This window comes from Hippopotamus amphibius, chromosome 9 (assembly GCF_030028045.1).
Source record: "Hippopotamus amphibius kiboko isolate mHipAmp2 chromosome 9, mHipAmp2.hap2, whole genome shotgun sequence".
Lineage (NCBI taxonomy): Eukaryota > Metazoa > Chordata > Mammalia > Artiodactyla > Hippopotamidae > Hippopotamus > Hippopotamus amphibius.
In genome coordinates this window covers 130,542,898-130,561,230 of record NC_080194.1, presented here as the reverse complement: position 1 = coordinate 130,561,230, position 18,333 = coordinate 130,542,898, and the positions used below count along the sequence as shown (strand labels likewise).

Below are 18,333 nucleotides of genomic sequence, written 5' to 3'. Positions count from 1 at the left end.
GCCTATCCCAAATCTCTCTCTTCTGTATCACACATTAAGTGCAATGGGTGGTCCTAGAGAATCTCTGAAGAACAATTCCTCCGTCTGGAATAGCAGAGGCCAGCAGGCCAACCCTGATAGGCTTCCAGTACTTGAGAGTGCATTCCTATCTTGGTCCTAACCCAGGACCACCAGGCATCCACCTACCAAAGTTCAATTGCTATGTATGGAGTCATCTGAAAAGGGCCACAGGACACATCAAAACGATATTAATAGAATATACTGCATTCCTACTTACTTAGGCCTGTCTCAAATGCCTGTGAGAATACTAGCATCTGTCAACGTACTCCATATCTGTCAGGGGAGGGACGTGGGGGCTGCGTGGTAGTTGGGGTTTCTCAAGCCCTAATTACCGTTTAGTTAGGAGAGTGAGTACTTCAGATTACATTCTCTTCTCTTCCTGCCTCTTCGTATCAAACACTTTAGTATGTATATTAGAAGTTGAAGAAACAGACCCCATGCAATGTAAATCTCCTAGGAGAATTTGGACCCTCAATGTTAACACCTGTATTCCTCATTTTTAAACATTTAATAAATAAACTTATGTCCACACAAAACTTGTACACGAACATTTATAGCAGCATTATTTATAACAATAACCCCAAAGCAGACACAACCCAAATGTTCATTAATGGATGAATCGATAAAGTGATTTATCCACACAGTAGAATATTATTCAGTAATAAAAATGAATGAAGTTCTGACACCTGCTACAACACAGATGAACCTTGAAAGCATCATGCTAAGTGAAAGAAGCCAGACACCGAAGGCCACGTACTGTGTGATTCTATTTGTAAGAAATGTCCGGAATAGGTAAATTCATAGAGACAGAAAGTAGGTTGAAGGTTTCCGGGGGCTATGGGAAGAAGGCAATGGGGAATGACTGCTAACGGGTGCAAGAGTTTCTTTTGGGGGCAGGCTGGGGCCGTTGCTGGTAGCCAGGGAGCTCAGGCTGCAGTGGAAAGCCAGCGGAATATTCTAGGTCAGGAGCAGCATGATCTGATTTGCATCTTGGGTGTGGGTCTCCCCCAGTTTGTGCTGCAGGTGCCTGCGAGGCAGCTGGATTGCCGTGTGCAGCTGCACCACTTGAGTCTCCGCCAGCCTCACGTGGAGAGCAGCACACACCTGAAGGTGCAGGACAATGGGCGGCTGCCCTTTGTGGCAGGCTTACGGTGGAAGGACACATCCCGGGCCACCCTGTGGAAGTGGGAAGGTGAGTGTCATCTCGGGAGTGTCCTTGGCTAGTGGTGAAGATTTCTGCCCTCTAGGCCTTTGCTCAAGCCATGCCCGCTATCTGGAACACCCTTCCCTTTTGTTTGCCTGGCTAATTCAAGACTCAGACCTTACACTTGTCCCAGGAAATTTACAGTCACATCCTGATTTCTTACCTTCACCTATAGAGCCCTCATGACAGGCCCCTGCCTACTTCTCCAACCTTATCTCACCCTACTTTCCCCATTGCCCATCATCCTGCAGCCCCACAGGCCTCTTTTCTGTTCCCCAGACATACCTCAGGGCCTTTGCACTTGCTGTTTCTTCTCCCTGGAACACTCTTTCTCTCATTTAAAAAAATTTACCATAGTTTATCCTTGAATTAATTTTTTGAACTAATCTTTATTTTTATTGAAGTAAGACAGTTTAAAAAAAGTGAATTAGACTATGACTTGGTAATTGTTGGAGATGGGTGAGTGTTATATGGCAACTCATCATATTCTCTGTATTCATGTAATATGTACTTGAAAAACTGTTGTTTTTAAAAAGTTAAAATTGTAACAAATACAGTAATTTCCTGCTTCATGTCTTCCTATCCCAAATTTTGCTTAAAATGGCATGCACTGTAAATTCTTTTTTTTTTGGGGGGGGGATATAGTTGTTTTACAGTGTTGTGTTGGTTTCTACTGTACTGTGAAGTGAAGTAGAATTCCCTGTGCTATACTATAGCTTCTCATTAGTTATCTATTTTATACATATTAGTGTATATATGTCAACCCCAATCTCCCAATTCATCCCACCCCTCCTTTTCCCCTCTTGGTGTCCATACATTTGTTCTCTATGTCTGTGTCTCTGTTTCTGCCTTGTAAATCAGTTCATCTGTACCATTTTTCTAGACTCCATATATATGCGTTAATATATGATATTTTCTTTTCTCTTTCTGACTTTGTAAATTCTGTTTGCTGTTTCTCATCAGAACTTCCACCTTTTAAAATAATCACACTGTTATTTCTTGATTTTTCTCTCTGAGGCATTCTCCATATATTTCCTGCTAGGGAGCATGAGAGTTTAATTCTTATAACACTTTTTCAATATCTATTTCCCTCCAGCCCCCTAAAAGAGTTACAGTTTGTTAATATTCAATGTTTACATCATTGTGACTATACATGTCTCTCACAGCTGAGGCACATGATACACCAGGATTCTAGCTTTTTGTTTTTCCTGGAGTTATAATAGCCTTCCCCCCCCCCCACCCCCAGTTTGATTAGTTTTCTATTGTCCTCCAATTAATTATTCTCAGAAGTTTTAGCAGCAATGCAAAACTCTTCTCCAGATGGTCAAATACATCAGCTTACTTATGAATTTCAGTCAATTCTCATGTTTTTCTTGTAGACCCTGTTTGTGGAGCCTCTGTCCTGCTGCCCAGTGTAGACCAGTTGCAGAGCTATGGTCCTGGGGCATCCTCTCGCCATCATCCTGGGAGTACCTTCCACTTCTCTGAGCCGCAGCTCCTGCTTCTTGCATGCATGTCATCTTCTCTCTTGGTTTGTTCTTTCGTTCTGATGGAGAACATCTTCCAGTAGCTTCCTGAGAGAAGGGGCATGAGACGTGTATTCATTAGCTAGGGCTACTTTAACCAAGTACCACAAACGGGGTGGCTTAAAACAACAGGAATTTATTCTCTCACAGTCCTTGAGACTAAAATTCTGAAATTAAGGTGTCAGCAGGGCCATGTTCTGTGACCCTGGGTAGAATCCTTCCTGCATCTTCCTAGCTTCTGATGGTGGCTGTTGATGCATGATGTTCTTTGGTTTTGTAGCTACATTACTCTAATCTCTGTCTCTATTGTCACGTGGTGGGGGGGGCGTGTGTGTGTCCGTCCAAACTTCTCTCTTTGTATAAGGATACTGGTCATATCGGATTTAGGGCTTCCCCTACTCCAGTATGATCTCTTCTTAATTAATTTTATCTGCAATGACCCCATTCCTGAATAAGGTCACGTTTGCAGGTACCAGGGTTTAGGACTTCATATCTTTCTGATGGACACAACTCAACCTGTAACAGGATGTAAACATTTTGAAACCCTGAATGTTTATACTGTCTTTATTTGATTTGGCTGAATAGAGAACTCTAGGTTGGAAATAATTTGCCCTTGGGATTTTGAAGACATTCCTCCACAGTCCGTTTGAATCAGTTGAAAGGTCTGGTGCTATTTCTGACCTATCATCCTTTGTCCATGACCCTTTTCTCGCTCTCTGGAAGCTTTTGGGAGCTTCTCTTTATTCCTAGTGTCTTTAAATCTTATGATGATGAACCTTGGTGTAAATCTCTTTTCATTCAGCTTACTGAGCACTGAGGCCCTTTGCATTTGGAGACACATCATTTGGGTCTTGGTAATTTTCTTGTACAGTTTCTTTGGTAATTTCCTTCCTTCTGTGTTCTGGAATTCCTGTTGGTCAGATGTTGTCCTCAGAAACTAAGCCTTTAATTTTCTTTCTTTTCCCTCCTTTGTTGTCTTTGTCCTTTTGTTCTCATGTGAGGGCTGAGTTCCTCAACTTCATCGGCCAGCCCTTCTACCATTGTTGTAATTTTGGCTAGCTTGTATTGCCAAGAACTCTTTTTTGTTCCTGACATTTCTTTTCTGAGAGTGTCCTGCTGCATCAACGCATTATCTTCTCTTCTTTGAGAGCATAAATTATAGAAATGGGGGGCTTTGATCTGTTCACCCTGAGTTTCTTTTTTTCTTTTTGTTTCTGAAGTTCCTGTTACTGGCTTTCCCCACATGCCAGGCAAGACTTGGGTATGTACTTTTGTCTAAGAGTCGGTCACTTCACGGACTTCCCTGGAGGTCCAGTGGTTTAGACTCTGTGCTTCCACTGCAGAGGGCACAGGTTCAATCCTTGGTCGGGGATCTAAGATCCTGTGTGCTGCAAGGCATGGCCAAAAAAAAAAAAAAAAAAAGAGTTGGTCACTTGGAACTTGTTTGGAAGGAGGTTCTCTGTGTGGGGGAGATGGGGGTGCTCTTTTTTAAAAAATTATTTTCTTGAAGCAAGGTTGATTTACAGTGTTGTGTTAATTTCTGCTGAACAGCAAAGTAATTCAGTTGTACATACATATAATTCTTTTTCATATTCTTTTCCATTATGGTTTATGACAGGATGTTGACTATAGTTCCCTGTGCTCTACAGTAGGACCTTGTTTATCCATCCTACGTATAATAGTTTGCATCTGCGAGTCCCAAACTCCCACGCCTTCCCTCCCCCAGCCCCCTCCTCCTTGGCAACCACAAGTCTGTTCTCAATGTCTTGTGAGTCTGTTTCTGTTTTGTACATCAGTTCATTTGTATCATTTCTTAAGATTCCACATGTAAGCGATGTCATATGGTATTTGTCTTTCTCTTTCTGACTTCACTTAGTATGATGATCTCTAGGTCCATCCACATTGCTGCAAATGGCCTTAGTTCACTCTTTTGTGGCTGAGTAGTATTCCATTGTATATATGTATGGGTGCGGGTGCTCTTGTTGACTGGTGGGCTTCCCTGTTGAGTGGTTGGGTGGGGTCCTGGCTCTCCTTGAGGACCCTGGGGCCCATATCTGTGGACCTTTCTTTTTTCCAGTCATTCTGTTCTCCTGTGGAGCAATGTTTCCGTCTCCTGTGGGACGAGTACCGCAGGGCAGGGCGCCTAGCTACACTCTATTCAGAATCTCCCTGTTCTCAACTCAGCAGTTCACCCTCTGCCCTCACTGTGTCGGGTCTCCCTGCATCCTGGCCTCTCCGCCTCAATTTCCCCACATAGTGAATCTCCCATCTCCAGCAGGAGGTGTGGGAGGGTTTCCTCCCTTTGACAGACTCCACTGCCTCTCACTTAGGGCTCAGCTCAATGGTTTTGTGTTCATGGGAGCCCTCGCTGACCTGCCTGACCTTAGTCTAACTCCTTCTTTCTTTTCCTTCCTAGCAGTCAGCATTTTCTACTTAGGTAGGTCTCATTATATATTTATTTGGTCAAGATCTCTCCCCCCCCGCCCCCTAGACTGCAAGTTCCATGAAGGCAGTGACTATGCCTCCTTGTTCACTGCCAAGTCCCAAGTGTCTCAAGCAATATTTACTGAATCAGTCCTTGAGTGAATTGGGAGTATTCATTACAAAATAGGAGAGGAGTCCAGCAACCTGGTTCTAGTTCATCATGGGAGAGCAAAAGTTTACGCAGAACGTCAGCTTTTTGGTAATGGTGATGATTGGCCTTTAGTCTTCTGAATGGGAGCTTCCTCTGTCCCAAGACCCAGGAATCAGTACAGTTGTACCCATTTTACAGATGATGGAAGCACAGGCTTGAAGAGGTCACACAGCTTGGAAGAGTAAAGGCCATGCTCTTGATCATCACACCCCAGTGCCCCCTCGCCAACTTTTCCCAGCATTTCTTTTGTCCAACATGTCATCTTGAGAAAATTTCAAACATACAGAAAAGTGCAAAGAATTGTGCGGTGAACAGCAGCATACTCTCAACCTAGATTCTACCATTAGCATTTTATTCCACCTGCCTTCTTACACAACTGTCCACATATCCATCCATCTCATTTGTTGGTGCAGGTCAAATTAAGTTGTAAACTTCAATACATTTCACCCCTAAAGATTTCAGTATTGTATCATTAACTGGAACTAAATGCACACATCTCCGGGGTACCATCTGATGCGTTTCAACAGGTACACAGACCTGTGAAACCCAAGCGCCTGTCAAAATTCAGAACATTACCATCATTCCAGAAAGTTCCCTCATGCTCCGTCCCAGTCATTCTTAGGTTTGAGATATGCCCATAGTGACCGTGATGACTCTGGGGGGGCTTCTTGCTGCCTGCCAAAAGCTCCCTTCTTGCCAGGGATACCAGCTTCTCCCTCTCTGCCTCTCGCAGGAGCTGTGAACCTGGATAGTCCGTGGCTGATGGTCTCCGGGGCTCACAGGCTGTACTGGCCCCACCGAGCCACGTTCCAGGCTGTGTTGGAGCTGACGCTGGGCAAGGCCTGGATCCTCAAGAATTTGGTGATGAACGTGGCCTGCAAAAGCCAGGGCCTCCACAAGGAGGGCAAGATCCACGTCTACACCCCAGCTACCACCTACCTCCGGGTGCGCGTGCTTGGCTATGCACCCCCTACCTCCAGCGGCCAGGGAGCCTGATTTTCTGTACTTCAGATCTTCCATGCAGAGGGTTAAAACCGAGGTCCTGGGGTCAATACCAGGTCACAGATGTGTGAAGTCTGGCTCACCCAGTATCCATACTCTTTAGAATTGATTGCCAAGTGAATTTGGGGGAGTGGACCCCAAAATAAATCTCAGTTTCCCACATACTTGCTTAGAAGCTGATAAAATCTGAAAGTAGATTGAGCTGGTACTTCGGAAACAAGTAGACACCAGGCTTTTGCCAAAACCCAGAATGGAAACTTTAAGGATGTGGGTCAGTTTCCCACCACCTGCTGAGTGTAATTAAGTCTGCTCCTTTGCACATGTTTGATCGCAGAAGTGTTTAACAGAGTTTGGAAGAAAACCAACCAGAGAAGGACTTCCCTGGTGTCGCACATGGGAACCTGGCACATCAAGCCTCTCCCTGTGTTGGGATGATGAGCAGGCACAGCGGATGGTCCAGGCCTGACTTGGGCTTAGAAGGAGGCAGCTCAGTGGGCTCATCTGGGGACAGCTCGGTCCCCTCTAAGGCAGGAGCCAGGTGGCACCAGGGTAGAGTCAGAGGAGCAGGTGACTCCTGGCAAGCTTAGGGACCTCGAGGATGCTGCTGTGTGACAGATACAGCCAGGAGAGGATACAAGGTCGTTCCTGCCGATGATCCAGCGCAGGGAGCGGTATGATGGTGGCCTGGCTCAGGAGATGACAGCCGAGGTGATAGCTGACTGATTTGCTGACAGATTTGCTGATGGGTTGATTTGGGGGAGGGGTGAAGAAGAGACAAACGCCCCCTAGTTTTTGGCCCAAGTAGCTGGGTGGAAGTAGATGCCGTGTCCTGAAATGGGGAAGTCGGCAGTGAAGGGCCTGCAGGTTCTGGGGGTGACCTGAGTCAGTGATGTATGGGATAAGGTCCTGGGGAGTTCTAGCATTTGGCAGGAGGGTTAGTAATTCCCAAACCCCACCTTTGCCCCATCACGTCGCCTTGTGAGGCCCCTGAGGGAGCCGTGTGAACAAGGGACAGAGGACAGCAGGGCACGAGGCACCTTGATGTTGCTAGTGGAGCTTGGGCCAAGGGCAGTGGGCTGGGGTACACAGCCCAGTGCAAGGCTAAAGTGGTCTACCTCCCCCAGCTCCAATACAAGCCAAAATAACAGCCAGCTCCTCCCAGGGCTCTGGAGACCATGCCAGTGATGCAGGGAGAGAAGGCCACCTGCAAGTGTGTGCCCTTTGGGACACAGAGACCCTGCCCGCTAATAATAGTGGCTCAGTGAGATCGTATTTCCTCCTCGAGCTGAAGGGGAGAGGGGGGACGGGATTGCCTTCTCTGATAACTCTGATACTTTCTCCGTTCAGGGTTGAGAGAGAAAGAGCAGTTTTTCCTCTTCCCTCATGACCATGTACTTAATAACCAATTTTGCTTGGGCCAGTCAGAAAAGGCCTCACAGAGATGGCATTGGAGGGGTTTTGAAGGATGAGTAGGAGTTCACTAAGTGGGACTGGGGGGAAAGGGCATTCCAGGAGGAGGAAATAGGGTGTGCAAAGGCCTTGGTCAGCCTCCTAAATCCTCACTGCAGGTTTCCACAGTGACAGCCTTGGCACAGAGCATCTTTCACAGCCGTAGTGAAGTTGAATCAGCCTGGAGCGCAGCGGTGCAGAGCGAGATCCACGCCGAGAACAGCCGGGACCGTAAGATCCTTTACTGCTGGTTGAAGGGCACTCAGAGGGAGCTGAACCTAACAGCGGCCTACAAGCACTCGGAGCAGGTAAGTGGCCAGGTGGCCTGTGCTGGAGGCTCTGCCGTGGAGAGACCACGAATCCCTCACCTGGGTTGGGAAAGGGCTACTAGCTTGGCCTATGACCCTGGGTCTCCCTGAGCCTCAGTTTCTTTATCTGTAAAATGGACCCCAGCTGTATTAGCACAGACCCCGGTGCAAAGGTGTGCCACCTGGAGCTGGAAGCCCAAGTCCTTTGTTCCCGCTGGGTGCCTGGGGAGGTCTGGCCATGGCAGCATGCCTGTGCAACCTCCTGGTTCGATGGGGTGGAGGCTGCAGCCCAGTTCAGCAGCCTTTCTCAGGTGGTCACTCCCGGGGTGATGAGTGGGCAGTGGGAGGTGCCTCTGGTGACCCCCAGGGCAGGATGTTTAGCAGCTTGGACCCTGCGGGCATCCCTCCCCATCAGCCTGGTCCTCGTTACAGCCGTGGAAGAGCCGCGTGTCGCTGACGGCTCTGGGGGCCGGTGCCAGGGGTCCGCCTCAGGGCCTACAGTTGGAAGGTGAACTGGAGGAGCTGACGGAAGACAGGAGGTTGTTTCAGAAGCAGGGGACCTTCTTCCTTAGGTATGTGTGGCCTCTTTCCCCAGGCTGATTCCCCTGAGGTGTGGTGGCTGCCTGAGTCTCGCCTTCTCCCGCATTGGAGGGTCACCAGGGAGTGGAGTGTGCAGTGCTGCCTGGAGGGGCTCAGACAGAACCCAGAGCTCAGACACAAGTTGCCCCCCTGAAAGCCCCCACATCCCTCACACCCTTCCTTTAGTGTGCTAGGTAGGCGCAGAAATCAGTCTCATCGCCCCAGCCTGAAAGCTACTCCGGGGAACCATTTCAGTTCCTGGAGGCACAGCTGGTTAAAAAGCTTATTCTTTGCGGCGGGTGAACAGCACGGGGTTGGAGTCAGCAGACCCCACCTGAAGTCCAGGCTGTGCACTGACCAGCTGGGAGCCTTAGCCATTTACTATCAAAACAGCTTCAGGGGCTTCCTAGGTGGCGCAGTGGTTAAGAATCCGCCTGCCAATGCAGAGGTCACGGGTTCGATCCCAGCTCCAGGAAGATCCCACATGCCACGGAGCAACTAAGCCAGTGTGCCAAAAAAAAAAAAACAAACAGCTTCAATAACCCAAAAGTAACAGCAGCTGTCATTTACAAAGGTCTTACTCATTTCTGTATTTCATTTATATTTATTGAGCACCTACTATGTGCCCAGCATTTTTCTGGGCCTGTGGAAAGCAGCAGAGAATGAAAAGGACAGAAATCCTTGCCCTCAGGCAGTTTGCAATCCCAGCACATACATTATCCCTAATGACCCCACCACTGTGTGGGAGTTGGGTATTATTATTTTAGCCCCCACTTTACAGATGGGAAGACTAAGGTCCAGAGAAGTCAGTTACGTCCTCTGATGCCCAGGGTCACAGAGCTGGTGAAAGGCTGAGCCTGGATTCCGGCCCCAGGCTGTGCAGCTCCAGACCCCACGTGCTGCCTGGACCCTGGGTCTCTGCTGCCGTGTGGTGATGGTTAACCCAGCTGAGCCCAGCTCACTGGGTTGTCGAGCAGGCACAGCAGGATGGCAGATGGGTGTTGACTGGCAAATGTGATGCATGGGGCTGATGTGTGTCCTGAGGGTCTTCTCCTGTCTGTGACAAAGTCTTAACTCTGCAGAACAGGCCCAGGCTGAGCCCGTGGCACAGTTGTCCCCTGCCCCTGCCAGCTGCTTTAATGGCTTTGGCCTGTTGCCCCTCTCCACGCCAGGCACTGCTGGACTCTGCCCCTCCCGCAGAGTGTCCTCCTGCAGGAGACCTTCACAGTGGACCTGCAGCACCAGCGTTACTCCCTGGAGACGAGGGTTGTCCTGGATAGCAAGGAGGAGACCCTGCAGACCATAGTCCTGGGCTACCAGGCCGGGCATCCCTACGTGAGTGGGCCCCAGGGTACAGTGGGAAGGGCCCCAAGAGCGGGAGGGAGGCCCCCATCTGCCTCTGACCCGTCTCTGTGTGTGTGCGCGTGTGCACGTGTGTGGTTGTCCCTTCCAGGTCTGCGCGGGCCTGACCCACCCATACGACGGCAAGGCCATCCCCAGGAACTTGGAGGGGTGCGTGGTTACGTGGAATCGGCACACGGTAAGTGAGGATCCCAGAGACCTTTCCACCCCAGCGGTCCCCAGTTCAGGTTGCCATCTTCTCTCAACTGGGCAGACAAAGCATTCTCCTGCCTGAGTGTTCTGTTCCACTGTTTCTGTCTGATGCCATCTACTTGAGGGAGTTTTTCAACATGCCAACATCTCTCACTTAGAAACCTTCAGCTTCTCTTGGGATAGAGACCCCAACCTGGACCCTCTGCTAGTGTGACATTCACGATTGGGACCCTGGCAGCCGCAGGGCCTGGCGCATAGTCAGTGCTTAATGCATAGCTGTTGCCCCAGTGCTATTACAGTCCATCATATATGTGATTTACAGCAAGGGTGCACCAATCTTTTCTGTGAAGGACCGGATGGTAACTACTGTAGACTTTGCAGGCCAGGCAGCCTCCGTTGCAACAACTCATCTCTGCCTTTGTAGCACAAGAACACCGTAGGAAACACACAAATGGAATGGCATGACTGTGTTATGATAAAACTTTTACTGTGGGCTGAATGTCTGTGTCCCCTTGAGAGACATATGTTGAAGCCCTAATGTGATGGTATTTGGAAGTGCGGTCTTTGGGGTGATTAGGTCATGAGGGTGGAGCCCTTATGATTAGTGTCCTTCCAAAAAGAGGATCAGAGCTAACCTTTTCTTTCTACCACATGAAGACCCAAGGATAAGACAGCTGCGGACTTCCCTGGTGGCACAGTGGTTAGGAATCCGCCTGCCAATGCAGGGGACATGGATTTGACCCGTGGTCTGGGAAGATCCCACATGCTGCGGAACAACTAAGCCCGTGTGCCACAACTATTGAGCCTGTACCCTAGAGCCTGTGTGCTGCAACTACTGAGCCCACATGCCTAGAGCTTGTGCTCTGCAACAAGAGAAGCCACCACAATAAGAAGCCTGTGCACCGCAATGAAGAGCAGCCAAAAATTAAAAAAAAAAGACAATGACAGCCTGTCTGCAAACCAGGAAGAGGTTTCTCACCAGAATGCTGGCGCCCTAATCTTGGACTTCCGGCTCCAGAACTGTGAGAAACAGCTCTCTGGTGTTTGAGCCACTGGTTGGTGGTATTTTGCTATTGCAGCCTGAACTAAGACACCTTGATTTACAAAAACAGGCCGGGTCTGGGCCTCAGGCCGTAGTTTTCTAACCCCTGACGTAGGGGGTCTTGGCGTTATTCTTCCTAAGAGTGAAACCCATTTTGCCTCTGTGTCCTTAGCAGACTATCTTACATCTCTGGACCCGTTTCCTCGTCTGTGTAATAGAGACAGCAACACTCATCTCTTACGGAGTGGTTGTGAGGATTGAACTATAGTGTTGGTATAATACTCTTTCTTGAGTAGTTATGACATGGCTATAGGCCCTCATCCAAGTCGTCTTCCTGACCCCCCTGGGAGTAGACGTTCCAGGAGGTGACCCCATGCTCCAGCAAGCATTTACTGAGCACCTATTGTGTGCTGGGCCCTGGACAAGGAAGATGATGGTTTCTCCCTGGTGGGGTATCCAGAGGTCTGACAGTGAAGCCTGTGCTCCTGGGGCCTCCTTTCCCCTCCTGTTAAACTGGGCTGTGAGTGGCCCCCAGGTTTGGTAGCTGAGGTCCTTGGAGCCGCTGAGGGGAAATAGCGGGCAGGATTCCCAGAACACCTGCAGAAATGTTTCCCAGTGGTGTGTACTGTTTTCTAAACCGGATATTATTGCAAAATGGCGATGCGGGCCAAATCCAACCTGCAGATGTGTTTTGTTTGGCCTGCTTAGCATTTAAATTAAAAACATAATAAATCGTCAACATTTAAAATCAGAAGATTTGGAGTAAAACCCGGATCTCTGCTTCTAATTTTAAAAAAATGGAAGATTTGACTCTCTGGGCCTAAAATCCCACCTGACAGTGACAGGCTAGAACCAGGCAGATGGGGATCCTTTAATTTAGTTTAATTCGGCTGTCTCTTCTTTTTAAAACCCTATCTTTGTTTAATGACACACGTTTTTCTCTTCTCTTGGACCTTTGTTTATGCTTCCTCCATTTTGGTTCTAAAATAAAGCCATGTATTTGTTTTTAAATTTAATTAATTAATTAATTTTTGGCTGCGTCGGGTCTTAGTTGCAGCACGTGGGATCTTCATCGTGGCACACGGGCTTCTCTAGTTGTGGTGTGAGGATTTTTTCTTCTTTAGTTGTGGCATGCAGGCTCCAGAGCATGTGGGCTCTGTAGTTTGCAGTACACAGGCTCTGAAGTTGAAGTGCGAGAGCTCAGTAGTTGTGGCGCACGGGCTTAGTTGTGCCGTGGCATGTGGGATCTTAGTTCCCTGACCAGGGATCGAACCCGCATCCCCTGCGTTGCAAGGTGGATTCTTTACTTCTGGAACACCACGGAAGTCCCAAGTCATGTATTCTTTTAAAGACATACACCAATGATAAAATTCTGTGGGAAGACATTTTTAACAGTCAACACAGGTGGGAAAAGATGGTGACCTGCTACTTACACTTTCCATGTGGCAGAAGCTAAATGGTTGTTGAGTGAATAAGTGATTAACTAGGTGTGTGTATTTCCTGTTGCTGCTATAACAAATTATCACAAACTTAGTGGCTTAAAACAATACAAATTTATCTTACGTTTCTGGAGATCAGAAATCCAAAATGGGTTTCATTTGGCTAAAATCAAGATGTTGTCAGGGTTACATTCCTCCTAGAGGCTCCAGGGGAGAATCTGTTTCCTTGCCTTTTTTTTTTCTTTTTAAAATTTATTTATTTTATTTTTGGCTGCATTGGGTCTTCGTTGATGAATGGCAGGCTTTCTCTAGTTGCAGTGAGCGAGGGCTACTCTTCGTTGCAGTGCATGGGCTTCTTATTGCCATAACTTCTCTTGTTGCAGAGCATGGGCTCTAGGCGCATGGGCTTCAGTAGTTGCAGCATGCAGGCTCAGTAGTTGTGGTGCACAGGCTTAGTTGCTCCGTGGCAGGTGGGATCTCCCTGGATCAGGGCTTGAACCCGTGTCCCCTGCATTGGCAGGTGGATTCTTAACCATTGTCCCACCAGGTAAGTCCCTCCTTGCCTTTTCTAACTTCTGAAAGCCACCCACATTTCTTGGTTCATGCGTCCTTTCTCTATTTTCAAAGCTAGCAGAGTAGCATCTTCCACTCTCTCTGACAGTGACCCTTCTGCCTCCCTTTTATAAGATCCCTTGTGATTAGCCCACCGGATAATCCAGAATAATCTCCCCATCTCAGGATCCTTAACTGCAAAGTCCCTTTTTCCCTGTAAGGTAACAAATTCACAGGTCCCAAGGTTGAAGACGTGGACATCTTTGGGAGGATGGGTATTATTCTGCCTGCAACAATGTGAATTAACATTCTTCCACTTAGCATGGCTTTGGCCTTGGGGCTTCAGGCTATAACTACAACTAGCGATTCTGCATTCTTCTAGATATTTATTGAGCACCTGCTATGCACCAGGACCTGTGCTGAGTATTAGGAATATGGCAGTGAGAACAGACTAATACCAGGGCTCTCCCAGTGAATGAGACACAGGCCCTCAAGCCCACTCCATTAACCCTCCCTGTGGGCTTTGGAGTTTACCATACCTGTTCAAAGACGCCATGTGTTCCTGCCCTGCACTTTCTTTCCTGTGAGCAGGACAGTGTAGACTGTGCTTTCACCCGTTAATCTTGGGACCACTTTGACTGCTGGGTTTCAAGTGTGGCACTCAGCAACGAGAAGTCCCCTCTCTCAGTGCCATCTGTTCTTGTACACCCAGGCTAAGAACAAGGATGTCGAGGCCACTCTGAAAGTCAACCAGAAAGTCTTGCTGCACTTAAAGGGTCTGCACCACGACAGATCTCGGCATGGAGAAGTCTGGCACAGCCTCGCTCTGGACGTGTCTCACTCCTCCCAGGTACCCATCCCCAGGTTGGGCAGTCACTGGTTGGTGGCCTCCAGGCAGAGCTTGACTGTTGGTGAGAGTAAAGGGTACTGTCTGTTCCTTCCCAGCTGAGGTTCCCCCAGGCCCTCAGTTTGGATGGGGACATTGTCTTCAGACGGAGTCACCAGGGAGCGTTTGACTGCGGTGTGGACCTACGGGCTGCCATCAACCACAACGTCACATCCCAGGTCAGAAGGCCGAGTTCTGCCTCCTTGCTGAGGGAGGAGGGGATTTAATGTCAGTGAGCGGGGGTCCTGTACGGGACAGCTGAGGAGGTGGCTGGGTGGCCCTGGCAAGCTGGCAGCACAGCCTTTATTTTGGCAGGGTGCGTGTGATGAATCAGGATGCACTGTTGTAATAAAAGTTTGCTTTACTGTGCAAGTTTATTCCGCAGTCACATCACAGTGCAGCGTGGCTGTGCTCTACACAGTCACTCGCGGACCCAAGCTCCCTCCATCTCTCTGCCCCAGCTGACTAATGGGGGGAAAGAGGGTGAGAATTATGCAGGAGGTTTCATTGGCCAGGCCCATAAGTAGTCCATGCCACTCCTGCCTGCATTCCATTAGCCAGAACTCATCATGTGACCCCACCCAGCTGCAAGGGAGGCTGAGAAATGTAGTTTTAGCCAGAGGAAAAGGACGTGCATTTTGGTAAATGTATAGCAGCCACTGTAGGTATATTAATTAATTCACCACATACAGATTGTGTCTTTGCTGTATGCCAGGCTCTGTGTGATGTACTGGGGCTGCACAGATGACTGCGTTTCTAGTCCCATCTCCAAGGAGATCTCAAGTTTAAATCCCAGCTCCACTACTGACTTGCTGTGTGACCTTGGGTAAATTATTTAACCCCACGGAGCATCAGTTTTTCCAGCTATGAATGGCAATTGTGATACCAGCCTATGAGAGCAGGGGTGATGATTAAATAAGATGATAATTGTAAAGCCATCTTCCCAGTGCCTGGTTCATGGCCAGGGTCAAGTAAATGGCAGCCGTGGACATGGGAGGCATGAGCGGGCACCATGGCAGGGGAAGGAAGAGGCCTGGGATCCCAGAGCTACCCTCCCAGCCCCGTCCGTGTCTGGGGCCTCACTTCTCAAGCTTCCGAGGAACGCAGCCTCAGAGAGATGGAGACTGAGAACTGTCCAGGGAGGATGGTGGCTTCTGGTATCTGCTGTGGGGCCTGGGTTTGGGGCAGATGACTCTGGGATGACCTGTCCCTCCTTGGTGCCCAGCCAACCACCTTCTGGGATTCTGCACCTCACTCTACTCCCTCTGACCCCGCTTCTCCAACTCCCCCTCCCAACAGGTCTCAGTCCAGCTGAACGGGTCTGATTCCCACTTGGTGTTTTCCTTCCAGCTCAGACATCCCCACGGACCAACATTTCCTCCAAACTTACAGGTACAGATGGTGGCCCCTTTGGGATGACCTCAACTACCTGCCAAGTGTTGTCTGTGAGCAGCCAGCTTGCTGGGAGATGAGGAGGAAGGAAAGGAGGATGGATGCCCCAGGGAGGGAGCAGGGCGGGGGGGCCACACCACAATGTGAAGCTTAGCCAGACAGCTCCTCCTGAATCAAGAACAGATGGCAGGGAGGTTTCCAAATCCATCATTTGGAAGTGATTGTCCAGGCAAGAAGGGTTTTTAACTCCCTGGTGGGGTGAAAGGATCACATTTCACCCTTGAAAATGGAGAGAAGCAGAATTGTCCTCCAAACCCTATCCTGTAGTTGGATTTGGGAGAAGCCATATGAGCCTTCAAAATGGCTTTTTAGACCCTGGAGTGTTTTGCTCAGTGTGGGGTAGAAACACCGAAGGGTTTCACTCTCCAAGGAAAGGAAGGGGCAGAGAAAGGAGACCAGGTAAGAAGGCTGTGCTCTGCTGCCCCAGAGCCGGCTCCTTCGAAAGCCCCCTACATTGGTTGCTTTGCTGAAGAGGCCTTGTGTGCTGTGTACGCAGGAATTAGGCTGTGGGCTGGGGAGAAGGAGGTGTAGGTGGGTGATCCCAACAGGAATGAAGACTGGAATTCAATAGCTGTGTTTAAATGCCTGCTGCAGCCTCAGCCCTGTGCCTGTGGGTTTTGAAAACTCGAGTGGAGCCGGAGAAGGGCTCTGAATTATGGAAACTGATCATTCTCAGAGACACGTTTTTTTTCGCATGTCAGTATCTCTGAAATCAGGACGTGTCTTCAAATCCACCCTGGTTCGTTGTCTCATTAGCAGCCTTTCTGCTTTCGAGGAAGTGTATACAATCACGGCACATCTGAGGGCAGCTGGCATCTCGGGTTTGAAAACATGCTGTCGCTGCCACCAGTAATAATGGGAGCTGATGTCCATCGACTGTTTATCATGTGCCGGGCTCTGTTCTCAACCCTTTATGTGGATCATCTCACGGATGCCTCATGGTGCTGCTGTCTTGGCATTTTGCAGATGAGACTCTGAGGCATAGAGAGGTGACGTGACCTGTACAAGGTCACAGGGCACATAACCGGAGGATCTTAGATGGGAACCCAGTCAGTCTGGCTGCAGAGCCCATGAAGCCCCCGGCACTCAAGGGGTGAGGGGGTGGTCCTGCTGGAAGCTTTGATGCTGGGTCAGCTAATGGGTTCGTACTTTATTATTACCTTTAAAAAATTATTTATTTACTTATTTTTAAAATTATTTATTTCTTTGGCTGCGCTGAGTCTTAGTTGTGGCACACAGGGTCTTTAATTGCAGCATGTGGGATCTAGCTCCCTGGCCAGGGATCGAACCCGGACCCCTTGCACTGGAAGCCTGGCATCTTAACCACTGGACCCACCAGGGTAGTCCCTATTACTACTTTTTAAAGCAGCAGAACCCTTTGCTCACATTAGCTCTGTGATTGAATGGGGGCTGGGCATGGGAGCAGGAGCTCGGCTTTCTCAACCCCATCCACCCTCTTGAAATTCTCCCCAGGGTACCTCTTCACCGGTGTTTTTCAACCTAATTTTCATTCTTGCCTCCCTGCCCAAGGAGGCTTTTTAGACACTTTTCCTAATCGTCCCCTCCATGAAAATTTACGTCCACAGATGTCCTGTATTTCTGTTATGTGGTGATGCATATCTATACCTTATATAAGAAGTTTTATATTACATGCCCCCCCAAGAACCAATCATGCATTGGGGGCGATATTGCCCCTGTTGAGAAGGCATGCTCTGTAGGACCCCTTGGGCCCACAGAAGCCAATTAGAGAAAACATGGTGTACCCTGGACGTTCCTGGCCCAAGCTGCATGTTAGAATCACCTGGAGAGGTTTTAGAACATACCTGGACCCCAGGCTGGAGATGCTGATTTGATTGGTCAGGGGGTCCCAGGCACACTTTTAAAATAATTAATTAGTTAATTGGCTGTGTTGGGTCTTGGTGGCTGCACGTGGGCTTTCTCTGGTTGCAGAGAGTAGGGACTACTCTTTATTGCAGTGTGCAGGCTTCTCACTGTGGTGGCTTCTCTTATTGTGGAGCACGGGCTTTAGGCATGTGGACTTCAGTAGTTGTGGCTCACGGGCTCTAGCACACAGGCTCCATAGTTGTGGCACATGGGCTTAGTTGCTCCGTGACATGTGGGATCTTCCTGGGCCAGGGATCAAACCTGTGTTCCCTGGATTGGCAGGCGAATTCTTAACCACTGTGCCGTCAGGGAAGTCCCGGGCACACTTTTTAAAAAGTTAATAAACTTCATTTTTTAGAGCAGTTTTAGGTTTACAGAAAAATTGAGCAGAAAGTACAGAGAGTTCCCATATACCTCCTTTCCCCATAATACACTTTCCCCTCTTATTAACAGCTTGCATTAGTGTGGTACATGTGTTAAAATTGATGGACCGATATTAATTTATTAATAACTAAAGTACATAGTTTACATTAGGGTTCACTCTTTGTGTCGTACATTCTGTGGGTTTTGCCAAATGCATAATGTCATATATTAGCCTTTACTGTACCATATAGAGTAGTTTCATTGCCCTAAAAATCCTTCTCGATCCATCAATTCCTCCCTCCCTCTCTCTTAACCTCTGGCCACCACTGAGCCATTTTCTATTTGGTTTTACCTTTTCCCTGAACATTACTTACTTGGACTCATTCAGTAGGTGGCCT

The 18,333-nt window shown here is 48.6% G+C and overlaps 1 protein-coding gene across 1 annotated transcript in view; it reads left to right on the top strand.

Annotated features, from left to right (window-relative positions):
• Positions 1 to 18,333, top strand: part of LOC130861610 (uncharacterized) — a 169,693-nt gene that overhangs the window by 75,607 nt on the left and 75,753 nt on the right. Inside the window, exons 28-36 of the mRNA XM_057750656.1 lie at positions 1,072 to 1,252; positions 6,159 to 6,370; positions 7,996 to 8,184; positions 8,617 to 8,756; positions 9,936 to 10,098; positions 10,217 to 10,303; positions 14,063 to 14,200; positions 14,296 to 14,415; positions 15,536 to 15,628. Coding sequence (XP_057606639.1) covers positions 1,072 to 1,252; positions 6,159 to 6,370; positions 7,996 to 8,184; positions 8,617 to 8,756; positions 9,936 to 10,098; positions 10,217 to 10,303; positions 14,063 to 14,200; positions 14,296 to 14,415; positions 15,536 to 15,628 — 1,323 coding nt within the window. The remainder of the gene's footprint in view (positions 1 to 1,071; positions 1,253 to 6,158; positions 6,371 to 7,995; positions 8,185 to 8,616; positions 8,757 to 9,935; positions 10,099 to 10,216; positions 10,304 to 14,062; positions 14,201 to 14,295; positions 14,416 to 15,535; positions 15,629 to 18,333) is intronic.